The sequence below is a fragment of the Marmota monax genome, unplaced genomic scaffold (genome assembly GCF_021218885.2).
Source record: "Marmota monax isolate L192 unplaced genomic scaffold, Marmota_monax_Labrador192_F-V1.1 WCK01_AAM20220418_F8-fsc00010, whole genome shotgun sequence".
Lineage (NCBI taxonomy): Eukaryota > Metazoa > Chordata > Mammalia > Rodentia > Sciuridae > Marmota > Marmota monax.
In genome coordinates, this window is record NW_026692321.1 from 19376333 (window position 1) to 19394422 (window position 18090).

At 44.9% G+C, this 18090-nt stretch overlaps 1 protein-coding gene across 1 annotated transcript; it reads left to right on the forward strand.

The window, feature by feature from the left end:
• Positions 1–86: 86 nt before the first annotated feature.
• Positions 87–17935, forward strand: Trim54 (tripartite motif containing 54). Its single transcript, XM_046441481.2, has 9 exons — positions 87–578; positions 13281–13453; positions 13959–14130; positions 15702–15797; positions 16449–16682; positions 16990–17012; positions 17124–17248; positions 17366–17458; positions 17774–17935. Exons 1-9 carry the CDS (start codon positions 411–413, stop codon positions 17782–17784), a joined length of 1095 nt encoding a protein of 364 aa, XP_046297437.1. The 5' UTR covers positions 87–410; the 3' UTR covers positions 17785–17935.
• The last annotated feature ends 155 nt before the right edge of the window (positions 17936–18090 follow it).

The following is an 18090-nucleotide window of genomic DNA, read 5'->3' on the forward strand; positions in this document are numbered from 1 at the left end:
CTCGCCTTACATGAGCTAAATTGGGAGTAGGAATGTCACACAGATGCCCCTTGTCTCCCCACCCCCACGATAATATTAATCTCCTCTCTGGGGAGCAAGGGACAAACAGTGCTGCCCAGAGTGAACGAGAGTGGTTTGGGGAACAAAAGGAGAATCACCCAGGGAGGGAAGGATAAAGCTACATGTGCCTGGCAAGGACACCAAGCAAAGAGCAGACGTGTCTGGAGACAGCCAGGACAGGACGAGTTTCAGAGGAAGGGACAGAAGATAGAGCTGCACTATTTTAAGAGGGAGCACCAGAAGGGAGCATAAGAACCCACAGATAGTCTGAGGTGAACAAGGGAGTGTCCAGAGGCAGTAGAGAAGGCCAGGACCAGGGCCGCAGCCAGGGCCAGCAGAGCACTGAGGGGATGAACTTCACCGTGGGCTTCAAGCCGCTGCTCGGGGATGCGCACAGCATGGACAGCCTGGAGAAGCAGCTCATCTGCCCCATCTGCCTGGAGATGTTCTCCAAGCCCGTGGTGATCCTGCCCTGCCAGCACAACCTGTGCCGCAAGTGCGCCAATGATGTCTTCCAGGTGGGCTCAGGGCAGGGGTGGTGAGGAACCCCAGAGGGTGCTGGGCAGAGTGCTCTGGGAGGTGGGTGGGGCCATGGTGGCTGAGGAGCAGAAGAGCTGGGGTCCTAGGATCCCAAAGTAAGCATGAGTCAGCATTTGCCCTGCAGGCTGGCAAGCAGAGCCTGTGCCATAGTGGCTAGAAGGCTGGCATCCACAGGGGACAGCGTATCCAGCACAAACTGGGTAGAGGTGGTCTCACACTGGCCTCTGTGGGAGCCGCACTAAACTCTGCATTCAGTTTAGGGTTTCAGATTTCGAGATCCTTGTGGAAACTCCAGAGAAGAAATCAATGAAATGCTGAAACATTCAGAATGAAATAATAAATCCTGTGACAAAGCCCCAAATAACACCAGAATTACAGTAAAGCCCAAGGCATCAGTTTTGGGGGACAAAGTTTGACCTAATGACAGGATGCTGGGATTTCTCCCCAACTTCAGCTCACACCTGTGACCCTTCTAGAGGCCTAGAGGCTAACAACTATTGAGGTCAAGACTTACCACACAGATAGAAGGCAGAGAAGAAATTCCCCAAAGTGCAGCCAGTTTTGGTTCATCTTTGGTCATAGAGCATAGTTGAGCAAAGTCACAGATATCATTTTGGTACTGATTTCAAAAATAAAAGCAGCATATACCAGAATGGTTTATAAATGGAGGTTCAAGTACAGATCAGAGGTTGGGGAGAGTGATGGGCAGTTTATGTGTGTGTGTGTGTGTAGATGCATGTGTACACCCAAAACTTTGAAAATGAAATGAAAACTCTTATCTAGATAAGAGCCATTTGGCTTAGTATGCATTTCAGTGATAAAAGCATCATAAATAAGTATTCTTTAATATTGTTAGTATGAGGAAATGTGCCAAGCACACAAGTAAATTTTTTCTTTTTCTTTCATTCTTTGTGTGTGTGTGTGTGTGTGTGTATTGTGAGTTGAATTCAGGGCCTCAAGCATGCTCTATCATTGAGCTGCACTCTAACCCCAACACAAATGATTTTTTTTTTTGTATCAGAGATTGAACTCAGGGGCACTTAACCACTGAGCCACACACACACAGCCCTTTTTATTTATTCATTTATTTTTATTTATTTTTTGAGACAGGTTCTCATTAAGTTGCATAGGGCCTCCCTAAGTTGCTAAGGCTGCTCTCAAACTTGCAACCCTCTTTTCTCAGCCTCCTAAGTTGTTGAGATCACAGGTGTGTGAAGTGATTTTTTTTGTAATTTATTTTTTAATTTTAGATGGACACAATATATTTTTTATTTTTATATGGTAGCTGAGGATCGAACCCAGTGCCCCATGCATGCTAGGTGAGTGCTCTACCTTTGAGCCACAACCCCCGCCCAACCCAAGTGATTTTTAACTTAACTAAGAAAATACTTATCTTTTAGGTTCCTTGGGGCAGATGTTTGGGGAAAAAAATGGACTAACAAACCAGGCCGTCACACATTGTTGCCATCTCCACTGGGTGTCCACCAACCTGAAGTCTCTCCTGCTATCTTCCTGTTGAGACCCCTTCTCATCTCCTTTTATTCTGAGTGTTCAAATGTGGCATCATTTAGCTCCAGAGCCATGCCTTTCCCTCTTGGGGGGCCTAGACTGAATGCTATGTCCCCTCACCCAAGGCTTCAAGTCTTGTCCACCACCTTGGTATTTCCTTTGGTCTAACTAACTCTCTGAACATTCTTCAGGCTGAGATGCCTGGGAAGGAATTGCAGAAAGACTTTGTCACCCTTTCTTAGGAATTTATAGTGAAACATCCTCTCTTCTAATGAACCTGAAATATATGAACCAAAGAGAAATTTGGAAAGTTAACATGTCCTCTAAAAAAATGGCCAGCATGTTAAAATACAAATCATACAGTATTATCTGACAGTAGGACCCATGAAAAGAACCTGTATACAGAGGCAAGAAGAAGTTGAAGTGTCCTCCATTATTGGAGGCAATCCTCTGTATAAGGAGCACTGTTTGGGTTCCAAGAAGCTCTAGAATACTGATATGGGCCCAGAGAGACTCGGAGATGGTCTGGGTCAAACCCTATGCAATATCAGGACACATTGGTTTGCTTCTGTAGTCCCAGCTACTTGGGAGGCTGAGGTGGGAGAATTGCTTGAGCCTAAGAGTATGAGGCCAGCTTGGAAAACACAGCAAGACAGTGGCTCAAAACCAAACAACCAAACAACCAACAAGCAAGCAAACAAAACTTGTGCTGACTCTTTGGGAAGTAACATGATTCCCAGGACTCAGGAATGGTTCTATGGGTCTGGAGTGGTATACAGCGTTGGAAATGCAGAGCACCCCCGGACCCTCCACAGAGAGCAGAGAATATCTGCCTTCCTTGCTGCTTTATTTGGGAGGGCTTGGGGGAGGCTGACCCAGTTACCCAGCTGCAACTATGTATATGCCTCCTGGCAGAACTCAGCAGATCTCTGTCTGAAAGATGAGCATATTTAGTTTTTTCACACATTGCCTCCACATTTTGACAACTCCAGGCATAATCAGATTGTTTTCTAAGTATGGTGACAAGAATAGGACTTTGAGTTCCTCTATCTTCAAACCACTTAGGAAGAAAACCTTTAGAACATTGCCTAGAAAGTTAACAGTTATGAAAGTGACACCAGTACACCATATTTAAACTTTCATATGTACATTTCTTCCAAGCACCATAGGAGTTTATATCATGAAAAATGAATCTGCTACTTACCTCAGTCCCTCAGTTCTCTTCACCAGATAGAAGCAACCATTACCAACTTTCTTGGGAATCCTTCCAGGAAATGTTCACACTTAGGTCCATGTTTGCACATATAAACATACTTACACTGGACTAATGGCCTTGTTCACTTTGCCATGTTTGTTCCATAACCACACATTCAGCTCTCTGCTTTCCTCTTTTTTTAATATTTTTTTTAGTTGCAGATGGATACAATACCTTTATTTATTTGTTTATTCATTTTTTTATGTGGTGCCAGGGATCAAAGCCAGTGCCTCACGCAAGCTAGGCAAGTGCTCTACCACTGAGCCCCAGCCCCAGCCCTCTGCTTTCCTCTTGAATAGCTGTCTGATGTTCCATTGCAATGACTGGACCACGGTCTATCTAATCCATCCTCTAGAGCCTGTAGATGGTTTTCAGCTAAAAACTTCTATGATAGACAACAAATGGGAATTGGGGGAAAATGTGACCTTGTGAAATCAGGTTTGCTAGACAGCCAGGAAGAAAACTTTGAATAAAACATTTAGTTGAAAATGTTGAACAGGATTAAGGATTTGGGAGAAAATCAGCCATAATCCCCCTTTAACCAATCTAATTTTCTTCTTCTTCTCCTTCTCCTTCTCCTTCTTCTTCCATATTACTTTCAAGTCCTTATCCCCACACATATTTTCACATAGTTGCCATTATAATGTGACTATTTCTCTTTAGAGCTGTAACACATCTCTCTTTCTCTCTGAACTGAAACAGAAAACAGTAAAATATGACATTAACGCTCTCTAATTTCTCCCTCCCTCTTTCTCTGCACTTGCACCCACTCAGCTACCGAGAATTTTGACTACAGCAAAGCTGTTGGTGTGGGAATTTGACACAAACATCTTCCCATGTGTTTCTGTATTTGTAAACTCTATTCGCGTCTGAACTACTTTAAAGCAAGCCTTCAGTTTATTTTTGTATCTGCCCCCACTTTACTGTGGGCACTTACTTGTTTGAGCTACAACCTGTTGTAGCTCAGCAGAAGGTCTTGTAAGAAGGTTGCAGCTTTTATGGAGGAGGTTCTGCTACAGAGGGACTTGTAGAGAGGAACAGCAACGAAGAGACCTCCTTCTCCAGAAAAGGGTGGTCCGACACAGAGAAGACCTCGGTTTCACTCCAGTCCTCTTCCAGCTATCAGTTAATTGTCTGGACCTGTTGTCACCAGGTAGAAGCCTCCGGTGAAAATCCCACCAGCCTGTCTCCTGGATCCCACGTACCTGCTGCCCAGGTCACTAGGACTTCTTAGCTCTGCCTTGGGCAGGTCTCTTGTATGAGAAACTGGTTCACCAAAATTTTGTAGTTGCGTTAACCCACTAGCAGTGCTCTCGGTCTAACTTCTGTAGGGAATAAGATTGGTTTCATGGGAACAAAAACCTAGACTGAAGTTTAGCACTCCTGGCACCACTGTCATTGGCAATTTGACACATGACACAAAGCAAGAGGCTAGCTGGGCACAGTGGCATACACCTGCAATCCCTGCTACACAGGAAACTGAGGCAGGAGGATTCTAAGTTCAAGGTCAGCCTGGGCAATGTAGTGAGATCCTGTCTCAAAATAAAAAGGACTTGGGCTGGGGTTGTGGCTCAGTGGTAGAGCACTTGCCTAGCATGTATGAGGCACTGGGTTCAATTCTCAGTACTGCATGTAAATAAATGAGTAAAATAAAGGTTCATCAACATCTAAATTTTTTTTAATAAAATAAAAAGGGCTCAGTGGTAGAGTACCCCTGGGTTCGATGTCCAGTACAAAATACAAACAAAGAATAGCTTGTTTACACATCTTTAGATTAAAAGGGTATTTTAAAATGATTTTAACAACCCTTGTAATTCTACCAATCTGCTTTCACAAATTCAAGAAATATGATTTTTTAAAGGATTTTCCATTCTGTACCCAGCATTCTCACTTGGCCTCCTTTTCTGCTTGTCTGTGGTCCGTTTGGTAGCAGGATTCAGTTTGTCACCCTGTGAAGGGGCAGAGGCTCTTCCCTAGACTTCAGTCATGGCTAGCCCTCTTCTCAAAATCCCTGTTAAAGCTGCTGCTCAGCTTTTACTGAAACCTGGATTCTTCCAAGGCTTTGCAACTTTTCTCCAAATGTCTGGACTTCTGCCCACCACATTCCTGTAGTTTCTCCAGTGTGTTCTGAGGTCTGACTCACAGAACCTGCCTGGTCCACCATTCCTCACTGGCAGATCATCAGGTTGGCCTTGCATCCTGGGCCTGTGTCCCACATTAGCCTCTCCCTGGTCAGGTAGAGAAGAGGGAAAACATTCTGAAATAAGTATGGATTTCCCAAATTAGTAGCAGTTACAGAGATCTTCCTGGATGGAACATTTCTACCAGAGGTTATGGAACCTACAATAGAAGGCACCATGCAGCCTACAAGAGACAGCTAATGGCATGGATGCCAGCTAAAGCCTGAACAGAGCTAGAATTAAATTCACTTGTTTCTTATTGGGGGTGGTGGTGTTAGGGATTAAACCCAAGGTATCATACGTGGTAAGCACATGCTATGCTGCTGAGTTGCACCCCCATCCCTGTTCCATTCCATTTTATCCTTCACAGTGAAGAACAAACAGTTATTTCATGCCCTGTGGTTCTGTGTGATCTTTATTGTTAAGGTCTAGATTAGGATTGTTACTATTTCCTTTGTGTTTACACAGTGATTTATAATTTATAGAGTACCTTTGCAGACAGGATTCCATTTGAATTAGATAGAATGGATCAGAGAGAGAACACAGGAAGCAGGTTATGGTCACACAAACAAAGAGATAGGGTAGGGACATAAATCTAAGTGTTGAGTTCTGTTTCCTAGAGTGATAGAATTTCCTCTAAACATCACATTGTTGGCACATAAAAATTTTACTTCCTGGGGCTGACTCTCTTGTCTAAAGGTAATATTTAAGGAAAGAACATACATACAATAAAGCTTATCAGTTATATTTTGTCTTGAAATAGGAAAATAAACAGAAGCAAAATGTAAGATTTTGCTAACTGGAAATTAGTTGGCAGAGAGATTTTTAGCCCAGAGTAGAGACTGTTGACTATGAAGATATAGTAAGGAGATTATCATCACTACCCTAGAGCCCAAGATTCCTATTTGTGATGAGAAAACAGAAAGACTTACAGTCAGAACAGAGAGTAATTTCTTTTTCTTGCCATGGAACTATTTGTCAGTCTATGAAATCTACGGATCCATTCCAAGACCGATGTTTTTAAATGCATATATATAATATGGTGTTTATATGGGAAACTAGTTGCATTAGAATGCAGAAGCACCCTCAACAAGGGTGATATTGCTGCCAAAGAGGCAAAACAATCTTATGCTGTTATGTATAAAGCACACAAAAAAACATGCAGTATATAAGCAGTGGATCTGTGGTGTAGACATTTAATGGGGCAAGAGGAGCTATTAGGAGAAAAATGCCTAGCTGGGTGTGGTGGGAACACCCCTGTAATCCCAGCAACTCAGGAGGTTGAGGCAGGAGAATCACAAGTTTGAGACCAGCCTCAGCAACTTAGCAAGGCCCCAAGCAACTTAGTGAGAACCTGTCCCCAAAAAATAAACAGAAAGGACTGGGGATGTGGCTCAGTGGTTAAGCACTATGAATTCTATCTCTGGTATTTTAAAAAATGTCTAAACAGAATCTTAGAGAGGGCAATAAAGAAGGAGGTTTGGAAGCAGGTGCAGTGGCAGATACCTATAACCCTAGCAACTCAGGAGGCTCAGATGGGAGGATCACCAAGTTCAAGGCCAATCTCTGCAAATTAGTGAGGCCATAAGCAACTTAGCAAGACCCTATCTCAAAATAAAAAATAAAATAGGCTGGAATGTGGCTCACTGGTAATGTGTCCCTGGGTTCAATCCCAATACAAAAAAAAAAAAAAAAGGAGGAGGAGGAAGAGGAGGTTTGGGAATTACCAAATTGTTTATGTGCTTCTTTTTAAAATTTTTTTTAATTGTTGATGGACCTTTTTATTTTTATTTATTTGTATGTGGTGCTGAGAATCGAACCCAGTGCCTCGTGCATGCTAGGCAAGCGTGCTACCACTGAGCCACAACCCCAGCCCCTGACATATGTGCTTCTTGATGAACCCATTAAATAATGAGATTTGGCAGTGGCCTAATAACTACTGTAACTTAGAAGTAGTTTAAGTGTAAACTGTTTTTTGAGATTTCAGCAACAACTGTAACATGATATGAAAACAACTGTGATTTCTGTTGGTGACAAAGTCACAGGTGCTGCTAAAACTCCTGTTTTGCGCCTGCATTCATCACTGAGGGAAATGCTCCATTTCTGCTAAAGATTAATGAAAATAAAGACGTAATTCTTCTCCCACCCAAGTTCATGAACTCCCTGAACTCCATGGATCTTTTGGTGTCTGTGGCACCCAAGTTAAGTACACCTGTGTTGGGGACATCAGTGTCTTCCCAAGTACCCTGGCTTGCAATTCCAGAGTTGTCTTTGACTCCCTCCTCTCCCCAACACCCCAAATCCAAGTGACTGACCATTCCCACTGATCCCATCTCTAGCCTCCCTCATCTTTCTAGTGCTGCCATCCCTCTAGTCAGCCCTGTGGCTGACCTTGACCATGGCACTTGCTTCCTAGCTGATCCTTGCCTTTAGCCTCTCTCTGTCTCACCTATCCACATTACTTCTGTTTGATTAATATTTACCACCTTTTCACTCCCAACTTAGAAACCCAGCCTACAAAATCAAGTTCACGTCCTCACTCTGTTCAAAGTTTTCCACGATAAACCCATCTTTCCAGCTTCCCCCATGCTCCTCTGTTTGTAACCTGAACTTCTACAGTCCCTCTGCTCCTGAAACTCTTTCCAACCTACCATCTCTTGCTGTCTACCCTGATTTCAAGTCCGTTACAAGTGGCATCTTCTCTTCATACTAATATTCTTCTAGTTGTGTCCCCTGAAGTATTTTGTCCTGTTGGCACCGTTAATATGGCATTCTAGTGCCCCCTTTTATTTGTGTCACCTCTGAGCATCGCATTTTTTGTTAAAGGAAGGATTTTTTTTTAAATACCTTTATTCTATTTATTCATTTGTATTTGGTGCTGAGGATTGAACCGAGGGCCTCACATGTGCTAGGTAAGCACTCTACAGTTGAGCTATTGCCCCAGCCCCGAGTTTTGCATTTTTTAAATTAAGGGAGACCCCACCCCAAATCCTCATAGAAAATTTTGAAATCATAAAAAAGAAAAAAGGGAGAAGGATGAGACCCACAACACTACTACTCAATAACAATTACTTCAAAACTATTTAGTTTTTGTTTTATATACTTAGTCATTTGTAGCATATACAGAGAAACTTGGGAAATGCCAATGAATACCAAGAAGAAAAAATTGAATCACATGTAAATTTATACTGTATATATAGATTTGTATCTTTATTTTAGTTTTTTAATTTATTTTTTTTATTTTTGGGTACTTGAACCCAGGGGCATTTAACCACATCTCAGTACTTGACTATTCTATGTACATTATATAAGATAAATTCCACGACAGTTGTCCTTTTGTATCTGGTTTATTCTCTTAGCAGAATATCTTCAGGGCTGGTCCATGTTGTAGGCTGGATCCTGATTACTTTTCTCTCTTAATTTCTGCTATAATCGATATGGCTTTTAATGGCATCATCCATTCTACTGTGCCAGATATCCCAGATGTGGGAGGATTCTCTGTCAAAAATGTTGTTTGATTCCTCTCCTTAATTCTGTTACCTCTGTTTAACTCTCCAGCTGCCATCACTTAGATCTCTTCTTCAATTAAATAGACTAAGTTTTCTTCATTTCTTTACAAACATTAGGTTGAAGTTGTATTGATCCTTGAGAATTTCTTCTTCTGGAGGAGTCCTTTGTCCTTTGGGCTCCTCTTTGAATAGGGGGTTGTTTTATCTGCACCCCCCCCAACCCTGTGAATTCTTTTTTTTTTTTTTTTAAGTGAGAGTGAGATTGAGCTGGGGATGTGGCTCAAGCGGTAGCAAGCTCGCCTGGCATGCGTGGGCCTGGGTTCGATCCTCAGCACCACATACAAACAAAGATGTTGTGTCCGCCAAAAACTAGAAAATAAATATTAAAAAATTCTCTCACTCTCTCTTAAAAAAATAAGGTGAGAGTGAGAGAGAGAGAGAGAATTTTTTTAATATTTATTTATTTTTTGGCGGACACAGCATCTTTGTATGTGGTGCTGAGGATGGAACCCGGGCCCACGCATGCCAGGCGAGCGCGCTACTACTTGAGCCACATCCCCAGCCCAACTCTGTGAATTCTTGACTCACCCTGAGTGTTTACCTTGTTTCTTTTGCTGTTTCAAATGCAAACTGGCTGGCTGGCCGGATGTTGTCATCAATTTGCAATCTCTGTTTAGTCATTTGGCTTCTCTGGTCAATAGAGGATATGACCTGAATTAATAGGTAGCTGAGGTCCCATTTTGGCTATGTTGTCTCAGAATGTTTTTCACAGGGAATCCAGTGAACCGTCTCATGCACAGATCCCTGGGAAGTGGTCTCCCCCATGAGACCTTTCCTTTTCTTCTCACAGACAAGCAGGTCATTCTGGTTGAAATCTCTGCCCTTACATGCAACATGGTACCCAAGGTTTTGATTTGATGGGTCATCTTCTGTTTATATAACTTAAATAAGTATGCTTAAATAACTTCAATCCACAGTTGCATAGATGATTTTCATCTTGTGATTTCTTTCCTCTGTGAAGGACAGCTATTTAATTCTTCAGAGTTCCAGAGTGCCTGAGTTCAAATGTCATCTCTGCCACCTTTAGCTGATATCCACATGCAGTTTATCTAACTTCTCTGGGCCACAGTTTTCCCATCTTTGAAATGGGGCTAGTAGTAATACCTGCTTCAGAAAGTTGATATGAGAGCAAATCTGACATAAAGTAAGTCCTCAATAGTTGTTAGTCACTGTCATTACATTTCTTGTAGGGGTAAATGGGTGAATGTTCATCTTTTCACTATCTTTACAAGAAGCTCCACAGGATGAAATTCAATAACGTCGGAAAAGTCCAGGGCACGGTGCTTGACACATACAAATCCTCAAAACAATGGTAGAATGTTAAGTAATGAGTCTCCTGCACCTGTGTCCCAGGGAGAGGACAGGTACAGGGAGGAATGGAGGTGGAGAAGAGAAGACATTCCAGAGTTTGTCTTTGCTCTAGGCTAGATTGAGGTCCCTTTTCCTCTCTTCCAACACTTAGTGAGCACCCCTATATCCCACTATGTGCAAATCAATTGTGAGTAATATCTTCCCAGGAGCTTGCAGCCTTATTGTTCTTTCAATACCTCCTTATCCACTTGGATTCTAAATATTGATAGGTAATTTTATTAGGCAGACAAAAGTCTGTGATCATACTCTTTAACACATTCCCTAAATTAAACTCAACAATAGTCATATAATCCTAGTTACTGAGAAGGAAAGATGCACAATTCCAGCCTTGGATAATCTCAAATTCCAGGCTTATGATGGCTAAAGTGTTAATTTCTTATGACTCTCAAGAAATTCTAAGAAAAATGTTGAATGCATAGCACGTGTCAGTTACTCTCCCCAAGCTAAGCTGTCCACTTCACATGTTGGGGCCATGTTTCCTGCCTATGACCCTTGCCACCGAAGGAGCAAACAAGTCTCCTGACTTGGGTACACCTTGTGTGTGATGGGGTGCTGCTGTGCACACCAAAGAGGTCCTTCCAAACTGGTCTTCCAGTGGTGAGTTAGGATTTAGAGAGTTTCAAGGAACACATTTGTAAGAACTACATCTAAATATGCAAAGTCAAAGGTGATTATTTTCTCCATTTCTCTCTAGGAGTGAATGGCCTTCCAGCTGGTCAGGTTGAAGTGTAGCTCAGTGGCAGAGCATTTGCCTGGCATGCACAAGGCTCTGGATTCAATCCCCAGAACCAAAACAAAACAAATAAAGTCAGGCATGCTGGTACGTGACTGCAATCCCAGTTATTCAGGAGGCTGAGGCAGGAGGATTGCAAGTTGGAGGGCAGCCTGGGCAACTTAGCAAGACCCTGTCTGAAAATACAAAAAATAAATAAAAAAGACTGGGGGTGTGGTTCAGTGGTAGAGAACCCTGGGTTTAATTCTGAGTCAGGGGAAGAAAAAAAGAGAAGAAATAACAGTGGCTTGAAGAAGGAAAAATATGGATGGGTAGTCTAGGACTGCTTCGTCAGACACCTGCTTCTTGATTTTTTTAATATTTATTTTTTAGTTGTAGGTGGACACAATATCCTTATTTCATTTTTATGTGGTGCTAAGGATTGAACCCAGGGCCTCACATGTGCTAGGCAAGCGCTCTACCACTGAGCAACCCCAGCCCTGCTTCTTGATTTTGTTGTCATTCTCAACCTGTGTCTACTACCTCATGGCTCAAGATAGCTGCTTCAACTTGACCCATCCCATCTTCATTCCAGGCAGCAGGGAAGAAGAGGGAAAGTAGGACATGCACCTCCCATTAAAGATACTTCCTAAAAATTGCACCAAACATTTCTACTTACCTCCTAGAACACAGTCACTGGCCACATCCAGCTGGAAGGGAGGCTTGGATATGCAGACTTTATATCACTTATCTTGCTAAAACTCAGGGGCTCTATTGAAGAAGAGATGAATATGGGGGAACAATGTGCAATCTCTGCCAGTCTTTCATCTCTACTTCTCTCCACAGAGTGATTCTTTTCTCCTTCCGGTAGACCGGCCTACTCTATTCATAGTTTCTGACCATCACACTTTCTGGGATGGCCACAGTGTACACTCTTAGCTCCACCCACAAGCCTTCTTGGTTCCAAAGCAGCACATGATGTAGCTAGCTCCGTCCCGGGTCTTAATTCCAAGTTTCTGGGAGAACAGTTGATTGGTCCTCAGCTCTGAGCCAGTCACCTCTGGTGGGCATGGCAGGGCACTCCCTTTTAGAATGGGATGGAGCAATTCTCTGGTAAGCCTGCTTTCCCTATGATCATGCCCCTTGCACTAGGTGCAAGTTGTCTGCTTGTCTTCAGGGCAAGGGTGCATTGTTGTTGTTGTTGTTGTTGTTATTATTATTATTATTATTATTATTATTATTATTATTTTGGTACTGGGGATTAAACCCATGGGCACTTTACCACTGAGCTATATCCCTAGTCCCTTTTATTTTTTTTATTTTGAGATAGGTTCTCACTAAATTGCTGAGGTTCTTGCTAAGTTGCCCCAACTTGCCACACTCTCACCTCAGCCTCCTGAGTCACTGGGATTACAGGTGTGCTCCACCTCACCTGGCTAAGGGTGCATTTTCTTCACATACTTAACCCAGAACATAGCAACTACTTGGCATACTCCATATATAATGTAAAATGAATAATCCAATTTAGTTTTTAACTACACAGGTTGAATGCTTGACAAATTTACAGAGTAAAAAAATAAAAAAGTGCCAGGGGCAGCCCAAGAACCAGGACTCCTGACTCCCAATGCCTGAAGTGACCTTCCAGAATGACCTGGTTAATTATGGTTTATCTGCCTCATTGTTCAGCACTTGCATTGTGTGCACCCCTGCCTAAGACTGCAGAGACTCTCCCCAGACATGGCCCAGAGGGTCCTAGTCTAGGGAACACTGGCTGCATGGCTCAGCCTTCCTACCAAAGCTTTGAGCTGAGCCCCTCTGCAGAGATCTCATCCTCACTCAGCCTTAGCCAAAGCTGCAGGGATGTTCAAGGAGCTGGGCTGAGTAATGAGATAAAGGCCAGAAACCAGCTTCCTGGCCACCTTTCCCTGAGCTGCTTCCAGGGGAAGCCCAGCCATAGTAAAAAAGAGCTAATGCCTCCCCAACCACCACTGTCCTACTCCCCAGCCCCCAAGACCCTTCTTCCTTCCTCCTCCAAGTTCCTGCACCCTCACTGTCCTGTTCTCTTGTGCCACCTATCTTCACAGGCCTCGAACCCTCTATGGCAATCCAGGGGCTCCACTGCTGTGTCTTCAGGAGGCCGTTTCCGGTGCCCATCTTGCAGGCATGAGGTGGTCCTGGATCGACATGGTGTGTATGGCCTGCAGCGAAACCTGCTAGTGGAGAACATTATAGACATTTATAAGCAGGAGTCTTCCCGGTAAGCTGTTAGGGACTCTTGCCTCTCACCTCTCACAAGATCAGGGCCAGGGACTCTGCCAAGGAACCCATCAGGGCCAGAAGGGAGGGAAGGGAACAATCAACTGCCTCTTCAGTTTAGAGAGGAAAGGCCTGGATCCACAGAGGGGAGGGACTTGGCCCAGATCATGCTGGGATGGCAGACTCTGATTCCCTGGTAGTATTTCTCCTTCACCCTCTCCTCTTGGGGTGGGGCTGGGAGTCTACCAGCAAGACCCTTGACCTTGCCAACCCTCCATGACTTCCTGTCCTATGGGACAGTCTTGCCCCCTGGAATAGAGACTTGTCTTGGATCCAGGTCTCCTCTACCTCTTAGCCACATCCCCTCCCCAAATTGATATGGAAACCACTTACCCACCCACAGCACAAGCTGCAGGGAGGTAATGGCAGTTGAGTGGAGACTCAACACTCTGGGCTCACCTCCCTGGCCCCTGACCCTCACTGCCACCCTGCTTGTTCCCCTCAAGGCCACTGCACTCCAAGGCTGAGCAGCACCTCATGTGTGAGGAACACGAGGAGGAGAAGATCAATATCTACTGCTTGAGCTGTGAAGTGCCTACCTGCTCTCTCTGCAAGGTCTTTGGTGCCCACAAGGACTGTGAGGTGGCTCCACTGCCCACCATTTACAAACGCCAGAAGGTATCAAGCAGGGAGGGGAGTTCGAGTGGGAGCTTAGGACAGGGTCAGCCTTTTCGCTCCACTTGCTTGTGCAGTCTAGTGGATCAGGCTAATGGCGCAGTTCTAGGCCTGACCCTGCTTGGCCCGGAGTAAGTTACTTGACCTCTCTGGACCTCACTTTCCTCAATTATAAAACAGAAAGTGAAAATACCTACTTTTGAAAGCTGTTATAAGCATAATATTAGATAATGGATGAAAACAGATTTCAGTGTGGTAGACTAGATATGCTCAAGGTCCCCTCCCTATCACACATCTAATTTCTGCATAAAGCATAATTTTAAAATTAGATTGGTTGGCACATAGGAAGTGAAAGGAACCTCCAAGTGGAGTGGGGCAGGGTGAGGAGGAGAGAGCCAGATGAAAACAGAGCCCTTGGCAGCCAGCAAAGAAAAGACACCATTTCCCAGAGGGTCGATGCTGGCAGTGCCACTGAGCTTGACAGAAGAGACGATGCCTTCAAATATCTAAAAGGTGGGGGAGCTGCCTCTAAGACTCCCAAGACCCCAGGTTAAACTGAAACCCTGGAGCTAACATCATCAGCTGCGCCACCTGGCCTTTGACAGGAGCAAATGCAAATTCTGCCTGGAGGAAAATATCCTCAATTTAGCACTTAGGTTTTGTTGATTAAGATCAACAAAATATTAGTTTAAAATTGAAGATACACAGAAGAATGTACTCCATGAGTGAAGTCAGCAGAAACAAAAATTATAATTCAGACCCTTGAGAAATTCAGATATTGGAATTATTTTTATAAAATATTTCTTAGTTGTTAATGGACCTTTATCTTATATGTGGTACTGAGAATCAAACCCAGTGCCTCACATATGCTAGGCAAGCACTCTGCCACAGAACTACAACCCCAGGCCCAGATGTTGGAATTATTAAAGAATAGAAAGTCACTATGAATAAATGCTTTTTAAAAGATGGGATATTTTTAAAAAGCAATTATAGAACATTAAAAGTGACCATGCATATCTGACAAAGCACCAAATAGAGCTTTTATAAATTAAGTTACAATTATTTAAATAAAACATTCAATGGATGAATTGAATGAAATTTCTCTGAAGAGAGAATTAGTGAATATGATAAAAGGACTGAAAAAAACGACTATAATGTAGCACTGGGAGGTGAGAAGGTTGAGGATGAGAAGGCTTAGCATAAGTCTTATCAGAGTCCCAGGATGAGATAATAAAGAGACTAGAGAAGAGGCAATATTATCTGAAAGGATATCACAGATTTTTTTTTCAGAACTAATGGAAGACATAAATCTACAGATTAAGCACCAAGTCAGTGCCTGGCACATGGCAATATTAGGAGAATGTTTATTCCTTTTTCATTTGGTGGTGGGACTCTCCTCTCTACCTTCTTCCAGATTTCATAGAATGCGTCTCCATACTTCTTAAATAGTTTCAAGCCTCCTAGATCTTTGATGTAGAGAGTTCAGTATTCTAGGCAGCACTGGCTGGGGGTGACAGGAATATGACTGCAGGACAGGTTCTCCAGCTCTAAGAGCTGACCCTTGTGTGTGGTAGAGTGAGCTCAGCGATGGCATTGCAATGCTGGTGGCAGGAAATGACCGTGTGCAAGCAGTGATCACACAGATGGAGGAGGTGTGCCAGACCATTGAGGTGAGCCTGGGCTAGGGAGGGAGGAGAGGACGGAAAGTGGCTGGCCTGGAGACCCCAAGCTCCAAAGATAGTTTTTCCTCTCTGATTGCTGGTCAAATTGGCAAGACAGATTCTGGGCTCCTGGAAGTGGTGGAGTGTGCTTAGGCTGCTGGATTGAATCCCAGATCTCTTGCTCACTAGCTCTGTGACTTTGGCCCAGTTATTTAACTTATCTGTGCTTTGGTTTTGTTTTTAATTGCATAAAATAGTGATGATGATAATGATATACTGGCTGTTTCATTGGGTCTTTTTTTTTTTTTAAAGTGGTGCTGGGGATTGAACCCAGGGACTTGTGCATGCAAAGCAAGCACTCTACCAATTGAGCTATATCCCCAGCCCCTGACTGGCTCTTTTGTGAATTAAATGGAATAATGCCAATCAAAACCAAAGCCAGGGATATAGATAGCACCCAGGGAAGCTACTTTGAGATGTCATGTTATCTAAAAGATCTGGGTTGGATACTGGCCATGCCCCTAACTCAGGTATAGCCATGGTCAGGTCACTTTAATTCTTGGCTCTCTCTGAGTTCCGTTAAGTGGGGAGCAGACGAATATCCAGCTCTCCCAGCTATAGGTCTTAGCCACACCTTCCCTCATGCTCGGGGTCTTTCAGGACAACAGCCGCAGGCAGAAGCAGTTGCTAAACCAGAGGTTCGAGACCCTGTGCGCGGTGCTGGAAGAGCGTAAGGGCGAGCTCCTGCAAGCGCTGGCTCGGGAGCAGGAAGAGAAGCTGCAGCGCGTCCGTGGCCTCATCCGTCAGTATGGAGATCACCTGGAGGCTTCCTCTAAACTGGTGGAGTCAGCCATCCAGTCCATGGAGGAGCCGCAGATGGCACTATACCTGCAGGTTGGCCCCGGGGGAGGGCGGCAGCCCGGCACAGTGGCTGAAGTCAGGGGGGCATTGGCACCTGGAAACCCAAATTCAGGTCTTATCTCTTGTACCTATTTGCCCCCACGAGCCTGGCCAGGTCACTCCCTCTGCGGTCGCTTTCTCCTAACGACTTGTGACATGCACTAAACGACTTGTGACATGCACTAAACGACTTGTGATATGCATTCCCACCTACCCTACAGGACTGTGGTAAGAATCAGAAACTGGGCTTTGCCGGGGCTGGCCCAGCACTTACTCTCACCCTCTTTTTTCTTCCCTGCAGCAGGCCAAGGAGCTGATCAATAAGTAAGTAGGCTCCGCGGGAAGGGAAAGGAAGTGGCCCAGCGGATTCCTCTGGCACTGGGAGGGGCTGAGGGTACCTGGGCGTTGCCCGCTGAGCAGCTGTGGCCACCGCAGGGTCGGGACAATGTCGAAAGTGGAGCTAGCGGGACCGCCGGAGCCAGGCTACGAAAGCATGGAGCAATTTTCCGTGAGCGTGGAGCATGTGGCCGAAATGCTGAGGACCATCGACTTCCAGCCGGGTGAGGGAGCCAGGGAGGGAAGGAGGGACTGCACTTCCACAACCTCAGTATGGGGGTGAAGTAATATGATCTCCAGAACAGCAAGGACTCCACCTCAATGGCTTTCTTTCCTCCCAGGCGCCACTGGGGAAGAAGAGGATGAGGAGGTGGCTCTGGACGGGGACGAGGGCAGTGCAGGACCAGAGGAAGAGCGACTGGACGGGTCAGAAGGTGAGAGTGGCGCAGAGGGGCTTGATGCGAGGTCTGGCTGGCACTCTCATGTTCCGTCCTCGGGTGATTGCCTTCCCAGCCACATCAGGGCTCACCGACAGCCCCCAATAAAGTGCCATCTAATCCCAATGCTACAAAAGAGCGCCCCCTAGCGTGCAGAAATTAACGCTCTTTCCCCCCATTCATTCTGGGGCTCTACGAGATCGGGTTGAGTTTGCAAGAAACCCGGTGACTGCGAAAGGCAGTGAGCCGAGCTTCGGGGCTACCATTGTTCTTTGAGACACCCGCCCATCGAGCTTTCTTTGCCTGGCACAGGGCTGCACTGACCCGATCCCTGGTCGAGAGCCCACGCGCACGGAACCTGGCGCACGGAACCTGGCGCCAGCGTCCTGGAGTATCTGCACAAAGACCACCGCCGCCACCCACTTTGGCGCCAGGCGCCAGGGGAGGGCCTCAATAAAGGAATTTTGCGTCCCAGATGCGTATCTCGTTTCGCTGCCTACTCCCCCATTCAGGGCTCTGGAGGCGACCTCGCCACCAACGCGCCCTTCCCCGCCTGAGATCACTTGGGGGGCAAAAATGAAATGAACCTCTATTTGAGCACCTCCATGATGCCCGACGCGGACTCGTGA

What these genes read in the sequence shown, in the direction of transcription:
- Trim54 (XM_046441481.2), top strand. Translation starts at nt 411, where the DNA reads ATGAACTTCACCGTGGGCTTCAAGCCGCTGCTCGGGGATGCGCACAGC. An exon ending in AGATGGCACTATACCTGCAG is followed by an intron (nt 16,683 to 16,989) that starts GTTGGCCCCGGG and finishes TCTTCCCTGCAG; the next exon opens with CAGGCCAAGGAGCTGATCAA. An exon ending in GCCAAGGAGCTGATCAATAA is followed by an intron (nt 17,013 to 17,123) that starts GTAAGTAGGCTC and finishes TGGCCACCGCAG; the next exon opens with GGTCGGGACAATGTCGAAAG.